Genomic DNA, 17,747 nt, shown 5'->3' with positions numbered 1-17,747 from the left:
CCGGCAGATTGGTTCAACGTGCACCAGAATCAGAATCACTTCGATTCATCAATCCATCGACCATCAGCTGTCATTCAGCTATACTGATCACCCTCAAGGTACATACAGCATAACTATATCAAGAGATACCCTCTGCTCGACACTCGCATCTTTTTAAATACGGTAAAAATGGCATCCTCAGCTCCTCCAGTAGAACTTGATCCGGATGAATTGGAGGAAGAGGAAGCTTTCGGTTAGTCAACCAACCTCCATCTATATGACAGTGTACTGACAATTCATTTCTACAGACTCATCATCACAAGCAAGCTCAACAGCGACATCGACTCTAACATGGATAGTGAGCTCATTATTTCATCCCCCAAGTGCTCAGCGAACAAGCTGACCAATCTCATGTAGAATTGGTACACTTCATTACCAGGACATGATTACTTCTGCGACGTGCATGAAGATTTCATAGAAGACGATTTCAACTTGACAGGTGAGCTCATCTTCCCAACCACTGTTATGCTCAATGGGAAATCAGCTCATGCATCATGCCGTGATAGGTTTACAAGCGATGGTACCATTCTTCAAGGAAGCTTTAGAGATGATATTGGATGTCGAGCCAGGTATGTACCATATCTCCTTTTCACATATTCGACCGATTTGAAAGCTGATACAATGCTACTTGGTAACTTCAGAGGAAGACTCGTCGAAGATACCAGACGTATCGATCGTAGAAAGTTCCGCGGAATTGTTATACGGCCTAGTACATCAACGGTTCATATTGACAAAAGTAGGATTATCATGTATGGTGAGTACCAAAACCAATCATCGTTGGTATCTCGTGGGATGGATGAGATGCTGATGATGTTCCTGCAATTCAGGTCGAGAAATACGAAGCAGGTCATTTCGGTGCTTGTCCCCGAGTGTTCTGTCATGCAACACCAGTCTTACCTTGTGGGAGGGCAGATATGCCAGGTATAGATACTGTCAAATTATATTGTCCAAATTGCGGTGATATATATACTCCACCAAGTAGTAAATACGCTAGTGTAGATGGTGAGTCGGTTTACCTCTCTATCATTTCTATATCATATCCAGTCTACCCTTTGTTTTCTCGATACCTCCCCAATCCCTCCTTAATCTATATTATACATTTTTCATTGATCATGCTAATTCTCATATTGTATTTGCTATCTACAGGAGCTTTCTTCGGTACGACCTTCTCTCCATTATTCTTCCAACAATACCCTGAACTACTCTCGGCACCATTCTTCACATCTTCCAACCCTCAAGCTCAACCATCATCTTCATCAAGAGTATCTCCCTCGGAATCTCCCGTTGGTGGAGTAACGATGACCAATCCCAATTCGTTTGGTGGACAGAAACCTGCTCTTGGGAAAGTATACGTTCCTAGGATTTATGGATTCAAGGTATCTGAAAGAGCAAGGAGTGGACCAAGGATGAAGTGGTTGAGGGAGAGACCAGAGAGGTTTGATGATTTGGATAAAGTCGATTGGAAAGGAAGGTTCATATCGGATAATAATACCAGTACGGGTGAGAAGGATGATTTGATGGTTGGTACGGGTACGACTGGGAAGACGAAAGGGAGATTATTCGACGATGAGGATGATGAGGTGGATGAAGATGAGAGCGAGGAGGAAGAGGAGGGAGGAGCGGGACAAACGATATCTGCTGTGCCTGTTTGATTGTCATGAGGTGGATGAGGGCGAGAGCAAGGAAGAAGAGGAGGGAGAAGCAGGACAAAACGATATTAGCGTAGCGTGCGTGATAGAGGGCGTACCAAGCGATATGTAACAGTATTGTACAACAGGTTTGACGTATGAATTGGTGACGACTCAGCATTTACAGTACAGTAGATTGACGACCCGGTCAGCCTGCATATTCTTTAGTCATCAGAGATGCTTGAACAACATATGCAGAATTCTTGATCATATTTCTGGTCGGCTCAACCTCCACTCTACACCATTTTACTGAATTGAATTGAATTGACTGTAGTACTTATCAACCTTAGATTTCGGTCGATATGACCATACAGCATGTTGTTTTGTCCACTAAGTCGCTCAAGTCAATTCACTGATAATGTAGAGAAATAGAACACCATTCCCGATGAGATGGATCCTGTTCAACTCAAATCTCTACTCGAGCCTTACGATCACATCCGCATCGTTGGTCTCAAAGACCGTGGAGATATCTTACCCCTAACTGGAGGGTATCAACTCGTCCAAGGTGAATTCAAGTGGCGTATACCCATTTCTGAGTATCAGCAGCAACAGCAAGAGCAACCACGGCTGTCACTACCAGCCATCACCGACATGAATATCTCTGATCAAAGCCGAGTTGTACCAGATCACTCGACTATCAATCTCAAATCACCGACCATAATCGGCAGTGCTCGAGACATGGAGCAAGTCGCTTCGGGACATCTCTGGACGCATATCTATCGATCGTCTCTTTACCTTCCCTCGCACCCTCAGCAGATCAAGCTCATTCTCAAGGTTTCTGATCTTACCTCATTCCTCGATGGTCACAGCGATGAATTCATAGAAGAAGACCTAGAACAAGGTCGGTTAAGTCGACAATTGGCTTTAAAACGAATTTCCAATGAACATCATGCCTATACCACCTACCTTTCAGATTTCCAATTACAAGGGTCAATTGTACCTCACCATTTCGGTACATTCGTTTCTTCTTCACCGATAACTTGATGAGTGCGCACGGCGACGACTATGCATGGCCACAATGTAGTGCAATAGCAATGTTGTTGGAAGATGTCGGGAGTTGTATTGGGACGGATAAGAAGAGTGATGATGAACATCAGGTTGCGTACTGGAAACTGCCACTCAAGGAAAGGTGAGTCCCATCCGTCAATCTGATTACATCCAGAATACTGATGATGAGCTGCATCATCGTAGGATCGGTGTCTTTACACTTTACAGAGAGCTCGGTTCCTATGGTGTCGTCCATGATCAAAAGCGTGACGAAATGCATGCTCATCACGTACGAATACCAGCCAAAGGTGGTATTTTACATCGATTACTACCTCATCAACAAAGCAAACATTCGTCTCGACCATACGTGATCATCGACTTCAGTGAAAGTAGATACTATCCAGAAGGTGAAGAGGAAAGGCAGGCGGCGTTGAAAAGTCAAAAAGCCTGGGTAGGAATTAGGTTCAGGATTCATGAAGAATGAGTATCTCGTCCAAGACTTGATTCTTGTTATTCTTGAGCTCAAGGACTGTAACTGATATCTGTGGGCTTCTCATGATACGGGAACAAAAGTAAGAATGGTGTACCGGTCGACTGCCAGAACTTGCGCACATTCAAAGGATGAACCTGAGATTGTTCTCAGATTGATCAACTATCCTTTTGAGGTGGGGGAGATCATGCAGAATTGCGAACGGATCTTTCATCTTCTTCGCGCGGCATTTTTAGCTGTTGAAATATTTTTTTGGATGGTCACAGCCTATGTTTATAAAACAGCTCGCATTCTATCATCACAATCGGTCACAGTCCCTTCTTAAATCGCACAAAATAGTAATTATAAGCTCAGCGATTGTACATATTGACGGTATGCTGCCACAGCTGTTGAATGATCATGTAAGGAGAATCGATCGTACAGTCCATCTACTATTCTGTGTCGCAACGGAACTGAATCATCATGGCATATCGTATGTACAAAACAATGACTACTGTAGTCAGATCTGATTGAATGGTCATAGTGTATGTCATTGATGAACTGGATACTCTTGGTCTGAGTGAGTATCGCACAAGTTCCGTCGATACATGTCACATTGGCTCCAGACTACTTACTACGAATCTGATATCTTGATACAAACACCTATGTGAATGTTCGAAAAGTAACTAGATGAGTCACAAGTATACAATGTATCCCATAAACTGGTCACAGCACGGATGAAAATGTGCGAAATCGCTTTTGAGAAATCAGATATACTTGTTTTGCAATTTAAAGAAAAGGAAAACATCATGGAGAGACCCTTACAGTATACCTTATTGCCCTTCGTGCCATCTCATAATATGTTCCCTGCTTGTCTCACCTCTATACCTTTCATCCAGCGTGTTGATCTCCTTAACATTCAAAGCGGAACAACTATCAGTATCGTCCTTGATTGTACACCAATCTTTAGACATAGTTATTTCCATCTCGTCATCGGACTGGCGGTGTGAAGGGGACTTGGGGGATGTGATTCGTGTATTTCATTCAGGATCTTTCGCATATCCTCTAAAAGAGTGACTACCAATGTTTACAGCACTTAAGTCAACAGTGAGTTCTACCCGGGAATTAAGGTATTCGATATTGATATTAATACTAAAACTCACTGAATTTTCTGATGAACCCACAGGAAGTGGCGAATAAGATCTCTGTTGAACAACTCCAGCAATTCATCCCTAATCTACCTAGGTACAGTCTAATTTCTACGCTTAGTCGTTCACCCTCGTCTTTGATCATTTGACAAGAGAGTCGAGCATACACCTGAATATCGCTGCTTGTCTATCAAGATGACAAAAAAGGACAACATACTGTAAGCTAAAGAATAGAAGTTGCGTCAAATAAGGTTGTCGTAACTCACGTAGAAGCTATCGTATATCGTCTCGTATCACCAATCGCAAATGCGTTATAATGAAATGGCAAGAAGGTGAACCATCCTTGAATATAGTGATAGATCGCTTCTCTATACCGTCCGGTTTGTAAGGATCTACGAGCAACATCGTGAGCGTCTAAGAATAGGGATAGGAGACACAACGTCACCCACTGACATGTTGCCCAGGGCGAATGTATTGGGCAGCAGTATACCATTTCTCTTCCAATATCATTATAACACTCTCATATGTCCTTGTCTTATCCCACACTTGTTTGAAACGGTTTCCGCCATGTTCAACATCGATATCTGCATATTTCTCGAGAGGAATATCGAGGAGGTCTCTCATTTGGAGGAGTTGATTGGCTCGTCGGTTGTGGTGGGTATTGAGCTGAAGGGTGGTTTGGGTGTAGAAGTCCGTCCGGTAGATTGGGTATTCGAAAGGGTTTTCGGTGCTAAGGTATGGAGTGAGGATTTTTTCAGCAGAGGGTTGACTCTTTCGCACTGAGAGGTAGAGATAGAGTGGATCTTTGGGTTTTTGATGCACTTACACGGACAACGAATCATCATTGCTATTGTACACCAATATCGAGTTCAATTTTGTCCTATAACCACTTTCCGTGCTGTAACAAGAGAACAGTCATGCACTTACGTAGATCCCTCTGGTAAAATATGCTCGACGGTATTCTGGACACCGATATTATGGCTGAGCTTGATATGATCCAAGGACGGATCCCAACCTCTCCACAACTCGATCAAAGTGAGTTCTCGAGGTGAGAATCGATCGGGATGTGGCAGGATGGGTGAGTGGATGCCAGGTGATAGGTGATACATATATGACTGTGTACAAGGGAGGGGATGCAGATGATTGAAGATTAGGGATGATCAAGAGAAGAGAGCCACGGAAGATGGAGATAATTGTTTTTGTTGACTTTCAAGTTCATGTGGGATGATTGTCTGTGTGTCCGTCCCGCCATTCATCGAATGCTCAATGGGTCATCTCACGTCAGCCCACACCACTTCCGATCGATACTCTGTACTGTATCTGTCATCGAGAGCATGGACCGGTGGGTGACATTCTCTTGTGCTTGGTGTAGTATTACAATAGGTCACTATATATGCATACATCCTCATCCAGTTCACGGAAACAGGGCTACAAGTAAGAGAACTACAAACACAATACAAGTACAACACATATCACTCCCGCCCTATTGCTCCAGATTACTGCTACATGATGCCTCTGTCAATCCATTTCCACGGAATGTTATATTATATCCTGAACCTTTCGTCCCACATGTTGACTCTCTTCAGATCCAGATCCCAACACCTCTCATTCTCATCCTTCTTGCCTTGATCGAGATAGTGCTTGAGGAAAGGGAATCGGAGTGCTTCTTCGGAAGGTATTCTAAGACTCATGTCTCTATCTCAGGATGATCGTTCTGGAGAGCTATCAGGTGATCGCGAAGGGTGATAATACGTTTCACTGAACGATCGCATAAGTCAGCTCCGACTTCATTCCTGGTTGCGGCGGAGATGAGATTTTAGCGAAGAAGTGAGAAACACTCAAACTTACTGAACAACCTTACCGCTCGAACAGAAGTTGAGAAAAGTACAGTCTGACTGCAAGTCCAACATCCTACACCTAATTCACAGATATTCAATCGTGTTTGCATATCCATCCTATTTCCATCTTCTCGTAGGATCCGTAAGATACACGCTAGAATGTTATTGTACAGTGAAACTTCACTTTATTCGTTCAATGCAATGTAACGTAAGAACCATTGACTATCAGCTTGGTCTTAGTCCAAAGTGTACTTTCAGCCAGGTCAACTCACGTATGAGCAATCATGCATCTTTGAGGATCTCTTCTATGAAACGCATCGATATGATACGGGTAGAGGGTAAACCATGATTGACAATACAATTGCATCGCCAGTCGTATACGTCCATGATGGAATGAGCTAGAGTAAAAGTATATAAGCCAGAATGTTTTACACACAAAGTGTCATTGGCCAGAGGCTAAGGTATGTTGGACACTCACACATTGGCCTGATCCTTCAGCTCTCTAGCATAATACCATCTATCTTCTAGACTCTTGTGTAATTTGTCATCTTCTGATCCCTCAACCCATAGCTGCAGGAACCTTGTCTCTCCTCCCTCCGATACTATTCCGTCTCTTTTGTCAAGTGGTATATCCAGCAGATCTCTTATAAGCAGTAGTTTACGGAATCGAAACAGGTAAGATTCGTTGAGCTGATAGGTCGATTGAGTATAGTAATCTATACGAATGAGAGGATATAAGGTGGGGTAGGCGAAGCTGACGAACATCAACGTTAGCATACGGTAAAGTACATCCTGCGGTTAAGTAATTGAAGTTTGAATAGATTTCACAGAGAGAGTGGTTCTTCATTACTAGTGAGAGGACCAATACTTCTCGTCAGTTACTTCGAATGGAGAAGAAGCAGGAAGTTCACCTCACTGCGCATTGAATGGTACGATCCTCCTATCAGTCATGATATCCCTCTCGTCCATCTGTAATTTACCATGATTAATCTGATTCTCCCAAGATACGAATAGCTGGTACATCGTCAGTGGTCGAGGTAGGTACCGATCGTTGATAATTTCACCATCCTCGGATTGAGATTCAGTTTGTGATCCATCCTCTTGTTCTGGGTTTGAGTCTGATTCGAGCTGTTGTTCCGGTTCCGGTTCTGGGGTTGTTTCTGCCATTGTAGAGGGAAAGATCGAGAGTAATGTTGCTTATTAGTGAGTTGCTATGTACAGATATTATTTGCTATATGCGGTGGTCAGAATTGGAATCGCCCGAAGAGATAGAAAGGGGATGTCATCGAGAATGAAAGTAGGATGATGATGATGATGATGATGATGATGATGATGATGATAGTGATGATAGTGATGATAGTGATGATAGTGATGACTAATCACTGAGTGGTGGCATAGTGATCGGGGTGTCTGAGCGTGACACGGTGCGTATGAGTATGATCTCACGTCAGCTCCAGATATATGCTTCTGACCCAGGGTTCATAGTTGTGAATAGAGAATTCAGCGTAGTCTCTATCACTTGGATACTGCACATGCATAGCATTCGATTTAGTTCTTGTATTAACTTGAGCATATATGATGTATGTAACTTGTTTTTTACCTAATTTGATTTGACATCGTATATGTATGTATATCTATGTAAGTATCCAAGATGTTCCTCGTGTATATTCAACTTCGACCATCCTCACCATATCTGATACCACTCTTTGGGGTATAACTTGATACCTCAAAGAGTATAAAGGTAAACTACATATCCATGAATTTCATCATCGCCATCATCATCATCGTTTCGAAATCACTCTTGGTAGACGGTGCTTTGTAGTCGAAGAGGAAGAGCTTTTCATCAGGATCTCGATCTTTACAGTATTTGATGAGGTCATCATGGAGCTTTCGGAACTCTTTGCTGGGAGCTTGACAGGTCTTGTTGGTATCGAGAACGTCGATTTTACTCTTGATTTGGGCGATTCGTCGGACTTTGATGAGTCCCATGGGTTCAGTAAGTCAGTCATGGGCTTTTACACTTAATTTCTCTTCATTTGTACTCACGTGTAGTTTGTAGGCATCCGACGTCCATGGCAAAGCAAATACCTAAAATGGCCATTCCAGATCGATATCCAATATCGAGCAATTTGATTTTCCTTTGTTTCGAGTACTTATGATCGTTCGCTTTGACCATCTCGAGGACGGTGGCCATGATGTTATTGAAGATCTTACATTCCCTGTCAGTCGAGTAGACAATATAAACCTTGATCAGCAAGACGGTCTTCATAAAGGGAAATTGTATATGATAGATATGATAGATATGATGTGGAAGACTGGAAGGACATAATTTACATTTTAGCAATGAGTGATCTGGCGGGATGCCCAGCAGGAAAAGCGTCCAAGTGGTAAGGAAGAAGAGTACACCAAGCGTTCTGGTAATGCTCAAGAGCGGCCGACCAATCATCACCTTTGAAGAGTCTAGCGTCCGTGGATGCAATGGAGTGCTTAAATCAGCTTGATTATTTTCCCTCAGAGCGAGTGAGAGTGACTCGCTCGTTAGCCTTGTCCTTCACCGCCTCAGCAAGTGCAAGCCTCTTAGGTAGCTCCATCTCCTGTCGATCAGATTGATGAAGTACCTCCCAGAGTTCTTTGAGGGTTCTTCGTCGCATCCAAGGCGGTAAGTTGACGAGGTGTTCGCTACCAAGCAAAAAAATGTCTCGAATGATGAGAAGTCGGAGTGATCGATGATTTTGACATTTGATGAGAGTATCGTCCGAGTGTTTATCGTAGTCGGTTCGGATGATAGGACAGGCTGAAGGTTTTCTGCCACTGTAGCAGTCGAATGAGCTGATGTCAGCATCAAACCTTATTCTCACTAAGCTTTCCGTCACTCACCAAGTGGTAATCTCATTGTTACTATAATATCGATCCACAATCAAGTCAGCACAACCACTTGAAAGTGGAACATATCGTACTTACAGAGCGAAAGAAGGCAACGTATCTTTTCCGAGAGAATCTCGAACCAACTTGGCTTCTCGAGAAGGTTGATCAAGCATGATATCCCAACTTGCCCATTATTCAGGTATGGTAAGGTCTCGAGGGGATTGGCGATCGTATAAGTGGGTCATGTTGGTGGGAAACAGATTGGATGGACGGTAGACGATGAATGAATAAATAAAAAGAAAAGCTTACTGTTAAGTTAAGTGAAAAAAGAAACAAACGAAAGAAAGTTTAGTCAACTGAAATGTTCCATCCGCCATATATATGTATACATATAAAGTAGAATACTGTATTTTGGTCTTGGTCGATTGGAAGTGGAATGTTCTCGTCGTCAGGACCAATTCTAAACTTGGCCAAACAGAACAAAACAAAATGACTACAAACGATCACCAGTGGGTCCTTGCTTCTGATTATTGAACGAATCCCATCATTCGGTCTCACCACCACATATGAGTATCAGTGCTCTCGAGCAGAGGAAGGGACGACTTGCAACAACGCAGTACTGGACCCGATGTGGCAGTGGACCGAAGGGCTAAGCTTGGAAATGAGTGATGATTGACTAGGGCGTAAGATAAGACCATCAATACTAAAGATCTCAGTACATCTCTCATCAGGGCTCTAGAATGATCGAGGCTGACGAGTCTTATTTCGTATGATTACATATCTACATACTTTGATCACACTGCTCGTATGAAGGTCATAGAGAAGAAGGGAATAATTGTGGCAGATTTGGTACATACAGTACTGTACATGTCCCCGGGTGGAATTTGCACTGAGTAGCATCCGATGCTGCTAAGTTACATCTACCACTATCTGTTACCAGTATCTGCCATACACGTCCACATGTGGGGGATACGCTATACATAATACAATGAAATGTACTGTACACGGACATAAATCATAGTCTGGCTAAACTGCAAACTCACTGCAATAATCTTTGTTCGCCGATGACATGACTGGAAGTTGTGGCTATACACACATAGTGTACATGCTTCTTCTGCTTCTCGTCCATTCTCACCATGATCGATGATTTATATGAATGAGAGTACGAATGTAAATCATTTCCTATGACTTCCTCTCTACTACTCGTATCCATCTTCTTCACGTTGCTCCTTAGTGCTCAACGTAAAACGAATTTCAGTAAAATCATCGCTTATGTCTAAGAGCGACACACCTCACCCCAAAACCACACCGCGACCTATTCTCTCCCGCCGACCTGTGGCGGAAATTTAAAGAATGATCATGAAATTACCGAGCACTGAGACCGGTCAATATGATCGCAATCTTTCATGAAATCATGCTTTTAGGTAATATAATGTTGTGTGGCTCGCAATGTGGCGAAGATCCCAGCATGTCAAATCGAATGAAGACAGAGACCGTCGTCATTTCATTGTAAAGGAAGTTCGAGAATCAAAAAAAAATTAGATTCGGATTTGCTACAGAATGGCTACAAGATGAACAGAAGATCGGACGCCGTCACGCGAAAGCATCATTCTTACCAAGGACCTTTGAGTGACCTAGCTATCTTCGTTTACAGGGGCCTGTCTGGACCTCCTCGCTTGGAGAAAGAGAACGCAATGTTTACAAGGTGTCATTTTCGATTGCGTTGTACATACTGATGTCGATTGTATGCATGCCATAAACTTAGATGAGGCTGAGGTCAATGCTCTGAAGATCTCAGGAACCATCCGATAATGACTTGTCGAGATCAAGTGCGCTCGGACCGCCGCACGGACCCCTCACCCTCAAGTATGATTCCGTCCCTCGATTTTGTCAACACACAGATATCAAAACATATGAGTAGCTCACATTCTGCTTTCCGTTCTTTACTTCTTCAATCTTACGATCCACCTGCAACTGTGGTGATCATCAACAGTCTTCGTGCAACCATGGTCGAACAAGCAGACAGAACCAGACCCAGAGCACTGACAGCCGACGAACTTCGAGCGTGCTGGAGACTCTTAGGTGATGATGAAGAAAGGGAAAGATCATTAGGAAGGACTTTACAAATGGAGGAACTACTTCCTCAAGTCGCAAAGTGAGTGATTTCCGATAGCATCATAGCACCTTGCCGCCCTATTCGCCATATCTTAGTACTGCAGCTGATGTTCTATATCTCATGTCGAACCAGAAATGACAAGAGCTGGAGGTTGTATGTTGATCTATTTCAGACCGCGTCCAACTCGGCTGAAGCATAACTGACTTCGCCTTTTTCTCCCTTTTCGCTTAGTTCCGCTATACCCACAACTTATCCCATCCTGAGAACATCTTATGAGATCTGCTCGACTGAGCAAATTATCGAAAGACAATCTATGAGGACCTTCAAGCTCTGCATCCTCCGAGAGATCATTACAGGTGTTTATCAAGACTATCAAGGAACAGTCAAACATGAGAAGTTCAAAGGAATGTTGGCAGACTGGTTGAGACAAGATCAAGTTGAATTACCTGGTGTTGAGATATGTTTGGCGGATGCGGTCATGAAGAAGAATCAAGAGACGGAGGAATGAATCTCCTCAACACACAACTCACGGTGTGGAGCCAGCTTCTTCAGGTCCAATTTATCTTCCTTGGCTAACAGCCCAGCTGATGCACCAGAGAGCTTGAGGCAGTACTGGTCAGACCACCATATCGCTACTCTCGTAGGATCCACATCGCACCTGAGGAACCAATCATCAGCTGAAAATCCTCACTAAAGGATGATCCGATGTGAGAATTTGGCGATAGTGTGTTATACCTCACCTCATATTCAATAATGGCAGATGTTTATGGAAACTATCGACACCCCTCTTCTCGCCAGTTTCTGCCCTTATCTGACGTCCCATCTCAGCTGCAGCCACTTGCGCTCGAGGCGTAAGGACAAAAAGGATGGCTTCTGTAAGATTCTCGACGTTAAGATGTTTGTAAGGAATTGGTAGTGGCCCAGCGCTCCGTGCATGAATCTGTTCGCCCCAGAATCTAACATACGAGGATATGAGTCGATTCTTCCAAGCAGAACATGATGATCCAGCTGAAGCACACTTACTTCTGATCCCCGAAGTATGGGACTACTATTGTAGGTAAACCATTCTTTAGACCGATAGCTGCGGTCCCAGCACCTATTTTAGGGTATCAGAAGTTGAAAGATGGCGAGATGCGATGTCTCACTGACCTCCATGATGGCATACCGCCTGGATTCTTCCTTTAGGAAATAACCAGTCATGTGCGATATTACCTTTTATTGTTTCCGGATCAGCTTCGTTGAAAGTGGGATATATAACCTGACTTACCTCTAGCAATCAGAATATCATCTGGAATATCCATATCATCGCCTAATCCTGCCCAGCCAGAACTGAGAATTGCCCTCACTCCAGTTCGCTTTACGGCTTCGAATATCATCTCTACGCATTGTAATCAGCAAGGGTAGATTCCATCAATGTGAAGCGGTCAAATCATGGACATACCTGTCATCTGACGAGGATTATCGATGACAATGGATCTGAACCTGTGATCATTTTCAGCACCAATCCTGTATGTAAACGAATTCAATGATGAGTGCTATACTGACCCAATATATATATAGATACTGAACCGCTTCTTAAGAACTCCACCAATTCCTTGTCGGGCGTATAATTACTTTGATTCTCATAGAAGTAGAATCCTGAGATATCTGAAATCGCCCAAATCGGAGTTCAGCGTTAACAAAGAAGCAAACAACCAGACCGTAGATATGCGTGAAAGCGGAAGAGGAGACTAGCTCACCTATATTCTCCTTCCAGTCCTTTGGCTTGGGAACCAGGCTTCCACTCCAGCAGTACGTCCAGGGGACTTTTAACCTATCTAGCACAGAGGGCCCTAGTCTGCTTGATAGCTTATCTGTACCTAAGATGAATTTCCGGAACTTGTTGATCACTTCGCCTAAGCCTTGCCACGTTCTATACATTTTCATAATCAGCATGTGTTCATTCCCATATTACGATAATCTCCCGAAAAACAATCTTCCAAGATTGGGTTGCCACTGGACTGCTTGAAAGATCACTCACAACATACCGACCAGTGCATAAGAGAGATAGTTGCTCAGTCCCGGTTCCGCATTACTTTCCAGTATGTTAGCTAAGGGATGTCTGAACGCGGTGGAAGGCGACCATGGCATTGCTAAGTGTGCACCGAGATCAGTACGAGTATACATCTTCATTGCAAGCGGTGTCACGTGGAGATAAAAGAATTCACTGAAACTCATATGTAATGGTACACCTGGAGCCTCGGCAATATGTATATGACCGAACGCAGGAGGGTTACTGATAATAGCATTTGCAGTGAACGGTCTTCCAGTCGATTGATCAGGACAAAACGTGGATCGATAGAATCCACGTAACATATCCGAGGTCATCCGTTTCTTGGAGGGGGTATCTCCATTGGTAAGTGATTCGAAGCCTGGTAAAAGGCCTGGGTCTAAACATAAACAAATACCATTTAGCTCTAACCCATCTCACTTAACTTGTTGACCCCTCGTGTTTGGTATCTGGGTCTATGAGAGGTTTGCGCATGTGAGATTTGATGCCATGTCGACTCACTCTTCACCATGTAAGCCATCAACTCCTTCGGAACACCTCCAACATCATAGAACTCCAATCTACCTTCCAGTGTCTTTCCTTTCTTATCTACTTCTCCGTTCAACGAGGAGTTTGCACCTCTCACCAAACTCGCAAGCTCACCGTGTGAAGCTATCCTGACTGTATGTCCGTTCGATCGGATCATTTCAAGGGCCAAAGAGATGTACGGTTGTACGTCCCCTAGTTGAGTAGAGAAATCAGTAAAGTTCATAAGATATAACTCCAAGACGCAATGAACTGCGTTGTTCTTCAACTTCCTGGTCCAGTCAATGGTTAATACAAGAAATGCCAAAACACACTTACCTCTCGAACCCACAATGAAAATCACAACGAACATCTCCGGACAGTTCCTCCAATCTACCGTATCGACCCCTATCTCTCTTACGGACGAAGCATACCCTTCCGGTAAATCAGGTAGCTTTTTGTTCAGCTTTAATTCTATATTCATTGTTCCCCTTGTGAATATTTTTGCATAAGAGATCGATCCTGGTCCCACTGTCGTGATTTCTCCTGTTACTTGTTCTATTGAGAAAATTCATCCTTTAGCCAAAGCAGTCCACCTTGTTCCGAAGCCGTACACAGCAGAAAAGAGGAAATGTATGCCTCGTGACATAGCAAGGACGCCCTAACCTTTTTCGATAAGCTCGTCTGAAGCATATTATTCCTTATCTGCATATGGAGGAGGAGGTATTGGTCCAGACGAAGTTGAAGGTGAAGAAACCATGTTGGAGGTTCCAATATGGGATGAATTCTCTGGTGGGATCATACTGCGCAGCTAGTCGAGGACAAACGGATTAGCGGAGAGGAAGGGTGAACATGTGATTGAATGAATCGGGTGTTGAGTGACTGATCAAAACAGTCAATGTGTGAGAGTGTGTACGATTGTATGAGCTGAACTGAGGATATGATTGTAACAACTTGTATTAAGCTGAATAAGGGATCTCAAGAAGAGTAAACGGAATGATACTTTGAAGTGACAGACACAGACATATCTTCTGTACTGCTGAATCTTCTGAACTTTCTCCATAGATATGTCATGCACGGCACATAGATCTCACTACTCGATATCGTATGTGAATGAATAGCATTGTTTGCACCAAATGCTATCGTAAGTGAGTTTGGTACTGAAATGATGTTTGGTTCCTCCCGTTTCCCCTTTCTTCGTTCCCCGTCCCCCGTCAGGATTCCCGTATTCTCCTCACTTAATGGTATTACGTCTATATTACGTCTAGATCTTCGTTGAACTAAGGCATCGATCTTATTGAATGAAGTGGAAACTTCCCGAGTGCAGATATGTGAAGATATATCTGTGATTATATGATAAAGGCACTGCATAACTCATGTGTGTCATTGTTCCAGATCACCACTTGTTATTCCATCTCATCCAGTATTCTCACCGTTGGGTATCTATCGGACATGCCCGACCGCATAGACCGCCGAGCTTGACTTCTTTCGGGAGGATACAATCTCGTAATTTCAGCACCGTCTCTTTCCCCCCCTCCCTTGAGGGAACGTTGTACATCGTATCCAGCCATCGTTGAGTGCAGAGAGGAATGAGAGGAGAGTGTACACGTGTAGGCTGGGCTTGAGGGGCTGCATAGAGGCAAGCTACATCTTCCGGAGCCAAAGCCCGTCGGCATCCTCAATCAACTTTGGTTTTGAAGATCGGCACATGAGTGATCCGCATGGAGCATCGAGGTGCTTGTTTTAGCATTTCTCGTCGAGTGTCCGCAAGCTGACTACTCCTCACACTCAACGATGTGGAAGCCCAAGAAGTATTGCGTGCAATTGTTCCATGGACAAAGACTACTAAAGGTCTACTGGACGGGCTCTTGTTGCATGTATTGCATCAACAAAAGCCGCTACTCCACACTGCCATGAACCAACGAATTTCGGGCGCATAAGACCCCCGATTTTCATTAGACTAGTCATCTCAGTGCCATAGCATAATGTCCATTCAAACATGAATATCAGTAATGTCCTTGAAAAAGCTACGATGCAGGTTTACACCAAATATGACACAGCAGTACTAGCTAGATTAAGGTGCCGCAACCAACAAGCCCGGCAAGAACGCTGGTCACGAAAAAGTTGACGACCATGTTGTGAGAAGCCGAGCTCTTAGTGTTGGAGCTGTTGCTAGAATTACTGGTAGCAGATGATGAGGCACCCGTGGTAGTGCCAGTGCCAGTGCTGGAACCACTGATAGAAACGGACGAGCTGGCTGAGGAGCTCTGATTTGTGTATGTAAGGAAGTCGGGATAGGAGACGTTGTTTTCGGTGTATGGTTGAGTGATGTTAAAGGCACTTGCAAGGGGCACGACGTATTTGAAAGCTGCCTTGATACTGTCGTATTGAGACATGAACTCCGACATGGTGAAGTTGGCTGTCCATAAATCAGCGAAGTCGATACCTGAGTTTCTCGCCAGAGAACTCACTTAGTTCGTGAGTCAACACAATGGGTCCGCTTGTCTTATACGTGCCGTTCGCAACTTTACTAACTACTGCCTGGTAGTTCGCAGTAACATCTGCTTCGGTCACATTACTTCCGGCAGCACCCGCTCTCCAGTCCTCCTGAAATGAGTGATTAGCGATGACTTTGAATCGCAGGGGGCGTGACCCACCGAGTCGTCCGACCACACGTAATTAGTTAAGTTCAAACCTTGAGCAATGAGTCTAATCCGATTATCCACATCACCATAAGGAGGACGCCAACAAGTAGGAGTTACCCCCAAGACTGCTTTGATGGCTTTACGAGTATAATACAGTTCCGCAAATGCCTGTTCATTGGAGAAAGAGGTCATGTATCTACATGGTCAGCAAGGGTCTTGGCGGACATCTACTCACTGATGGGACCAGGTATGAACGCAAATGTGATGCCCGTCCGTGAGACCTCGCTGAGCTTGAAGTGGCCAATCCATAACGTTGCTCCCTATGTAGAACCTGTCTGATCAGAGAATGCTCAGTGTTGGACAGAACTTACATTGTCGCCTTTTGCCCGTTATTTTGAAGATGGTCGTAGAACGCGTTATGGCTACAGTTTGGCCCGTCATCAAAGCCCAACCCCCATGTGTCCGGCTCTGGCACAGTAGTATAATCCGCATTGATGCCTAGGGATGAATCAGGATCGGTGCATTGTCGCCAAGTCCACCAGCAGTCGGGGTCCGAGGCATTGTAACCAACGTTTGAGAAATCGCCGGTGGATGTACCTAGCGGGCGTCAGGTCAGTGCCGTTACGTGCAGGCCCGCAACTCACCTTTAGGCTTGACATTAGGTACTTTGGAGTTGAGAGTAGCATTGATTGTAGCAAAGAGTGAAGAAGCTTCCGTGTCCCCGTTGACTAGAGTAGCAGTCTCCCATATGGTAGGGAAAGAAGACTTTATATCTGTCACTGGCTGGTAGGAGTAGGCAGTACATTCGGTGCTGGGATCTTGAAAAATCAGCAAAGTTCCCACAACAAGCGACACTCACCTATACTCTGCGCTGCACTGGCCTCATCCGTTACTTGACGCCTGTTCAATGTTCCCATTTGCAGCGACCTCAACTGGTCGGCGCTAGAAATCACAGGTCCCCCGAGATTCCTTCTCATCACTTCATGACCAGCACATCCACGATGGCCTCGTACATCATCGGGCACTATCGATAGGGCTAGAGTGAGGATTGCGACAAGCTGCAGCATTATGAGCAATTTCAATTAAATGTGGAGATCGAGAAATGCACAAGATTGAAAGTTGTTTTCTTAATTTTCACTCTTGATATAACATCGAAGCTGCGTTGGTGTATTCGCAAATTTCTACCGGCCAATTCCAACTTTTGATCATAATGCGGTGCATTGATGTCAACAAATGTATGAGAGTGTAGGAATGATGATGTATGCGACGTAAGGGATGGTCAATAAACAAGCGATGGGACAGCTATCTATGGAATGAACATGCCGCAAATAGAACTGTGGAACTCTTCAGCCCCTGATGATATATGTCCTGATCTAAATTTTACCGTTCATCAGAAGC

At 44.1% G+C, this 17,747-nt stretch overlaps 8 protein-coding genes across 8 annotated transcripts; 3 read left to right on the top strand and 5 right to left on the bottom strand.

Moving 5' to 3' along the window:
- Positions 1 to 168: 168 nt before the first annotated feature.
- V865_000046 (uncharacterized protein) lies at positions 169 to 1,691 on the top strand (the record flags this gene model as incomplete). The annotated part of the gene is made up of 7 exons (XM_066223878.1): positions 169 to 232; positions 288 to 337; positions 397 to 478; positions 546 to 608; positions 681 to 793; positions 867 to 1,041; positions 1,186 to 1,691. The coding sequence occupies 7 exons, from the start codon at positions 169 to 171 to the stop codon at positions 1,689 to 1,691; spliced, it is 1,053 nt and encodes a 350-aa protein (XP_066079975.1).
- Positions 1,692 to 2,117: 426 nt separating this feature from the next.
- Positions 2,118 to 2,711, top strand: V865_000045 (uncharacterized protein; the record flags this gene model as incomplete). Its single annotated transcript, XM_066223877.1, has 1 exon — positions 2,118 to 2,711. One exon carries the CDS (start codon positions 2,118 to 2,120, stop codon positions 2,709 to 2,711), a length of 594 nt encoding a protein of 197 aa, XP_066079974.1.
- A 50-nt stretch (positions 2,712 to 2,761) lies between these two features.
- Positions 2,762 to 3,198, top strand: V865_000044 (uncharacterized protein; the record flags this gene model as incomplete). Its single annotated transcript, XM_066223876.1, has 2 exons — positions 2,762 to 2,856; positions 2,919 to 3,198. The coding sequence occupies 2 exons, from the start codon at positions 2,762 to 2,764 to the stop codon at positions 3,196 to 3,198; spliced, it is 375 nt and encodes a 124-aa protein (XP_066079973.1).
- A 2,677-nt stretch (positions 3,199 to 5,875) lies between these two features.
- Positions 5,876 to 7,336, bottom strand: V865_000043 (uncharacterized protein; the record flags this gene model as incomplete). The annotated part of the gene is made up of 3 exons (XM_066223875.1): positions 5,876 to 6,011; positions 6,648 to 6,923; positions 7,086 to 7,336. 3 exons carry the CDS (start codon positions 7,334 to 7,336, stop codon positions 5,876 to 5,878), a joined length of 663 nt encoding a protein of 220 aa, XP_066079972.1.
- A 579-nt stretch (positions 7,337 to 7,915) lies between these two features.
- On the bottom strand, positions 7,916 to 8,615 carry V865_000042 (uncharacterized protein; the record flags this gene model as incomplete). Its single annotated transcript, XM_066223874.1, has 4 exons — positions 7,916 to 8,142; positions 8,216 to 8,257; positions 8,323 to 8,388; positions 8,504 to 8,615. The coding sequence occupies 4 exons, from the start codon at positions 8,613 to 8,615 to the stop codon at positions 7,916 to 7,918; spliced, it is 447 nt and encodes a 148-aa protein (XP_066079971.1).
- Positions 8,616 to 8,670: 55 nt separating this feature from the next.
- V865_000041 (uncharacterized protein) lies at positions 8,671 to 9,207 on the bottom strand (the record flags this gene model as incomplete). The annotated part of the gene is made up of 3 exons (XM_066223873.1): positions 8,671 to 8,980; positions 9,047 to 9,067; positions 9,131 to 9,207. 3 exons carry the CDS (start codon positions 9,205 to 9,207, stop codon positions 8,671 to 8,673), a joined length of 408 nt encoding a protein of 135 aa, XP_066079970.1.
- A 2,111-nt stretch (positions 9,208 to 11,318) lies between these two features.
- Positions 11,319 to 14,188, bottom strand: V865_000040 (uncharacterized protein; the record flags this gene model as incomplete). The annotated part of the gene is made up of 14 exons (XM_066223872.1): positions 11,319 to 11,386; positions 11,681 to 11,808; positions 11,891 to 12,106; positions 12,174 to 12,246; positions 12,300 to 12,362; positions 12,418 to 12,528; positions 12,592 to 12,632; positions 12,692 to 12,797; positions 12,890 to 13,062; positions 13,171 to 13,282; positions 13,358 to 13,579; positions 13,702 to 13,774; positions 13,826 to 13,920; positions 14,044 to 14,188. 14 exons carry the CDS (start codon positions 14,186 to 14,188, stop codon positions 11,319 to 11,321), a joined length of 1,626 nt encoding a protein of 541 aa, XP_066079969.1.
- A 1,585-nt stretch (positions 14,189 to 15,773) lies between these two features.
- On the bottom strand, positions 15,774 to 17,416 carry V865_000039 (uncharacterized protein; the record flags this gene model as incomplete). The annotated part of the gene is made up of 6 exons (XM_066223871.1): positions 15,774 to 16,123; positions 16,176 to 16,311; positions 16,362 to 16,545; positions 16,721 to 16,946; positions 16,994 to 17,160; positions 17,205 to 17,416. The coding sequence occupies 6 exons, from the start codon at positions 17,414 to 17,416 to the stop codon at positions 15,774 to 15,776; spliced, it is 1,275 nt and encodes a 424-aa protein (XP_066079968.1).
- Between the last annotated feature and the right edge of the window lie 331 nt (positions 17,417 to 17,747).

The sequence above is a fragment of the Kwoniella europaea genome, chromosome 1 (genome assembly GCF_036810445.1).
Source record: "Kwoniella europaea PYCC6329 chromosome 1, complete sequence".
NCBI classification, from domain to species: domain Eukaryota; kingdom Fungi; phylum Basidiomycota; class Tremellomycetes; order Tremellales; family Cryptococcaceae; genus Kwoniella; species Kwoniella europaea.
Note: the sequence above shows the minus strand (reverse complement) of the source record. Positions and strands in the feature narration are given on the sequence as shown.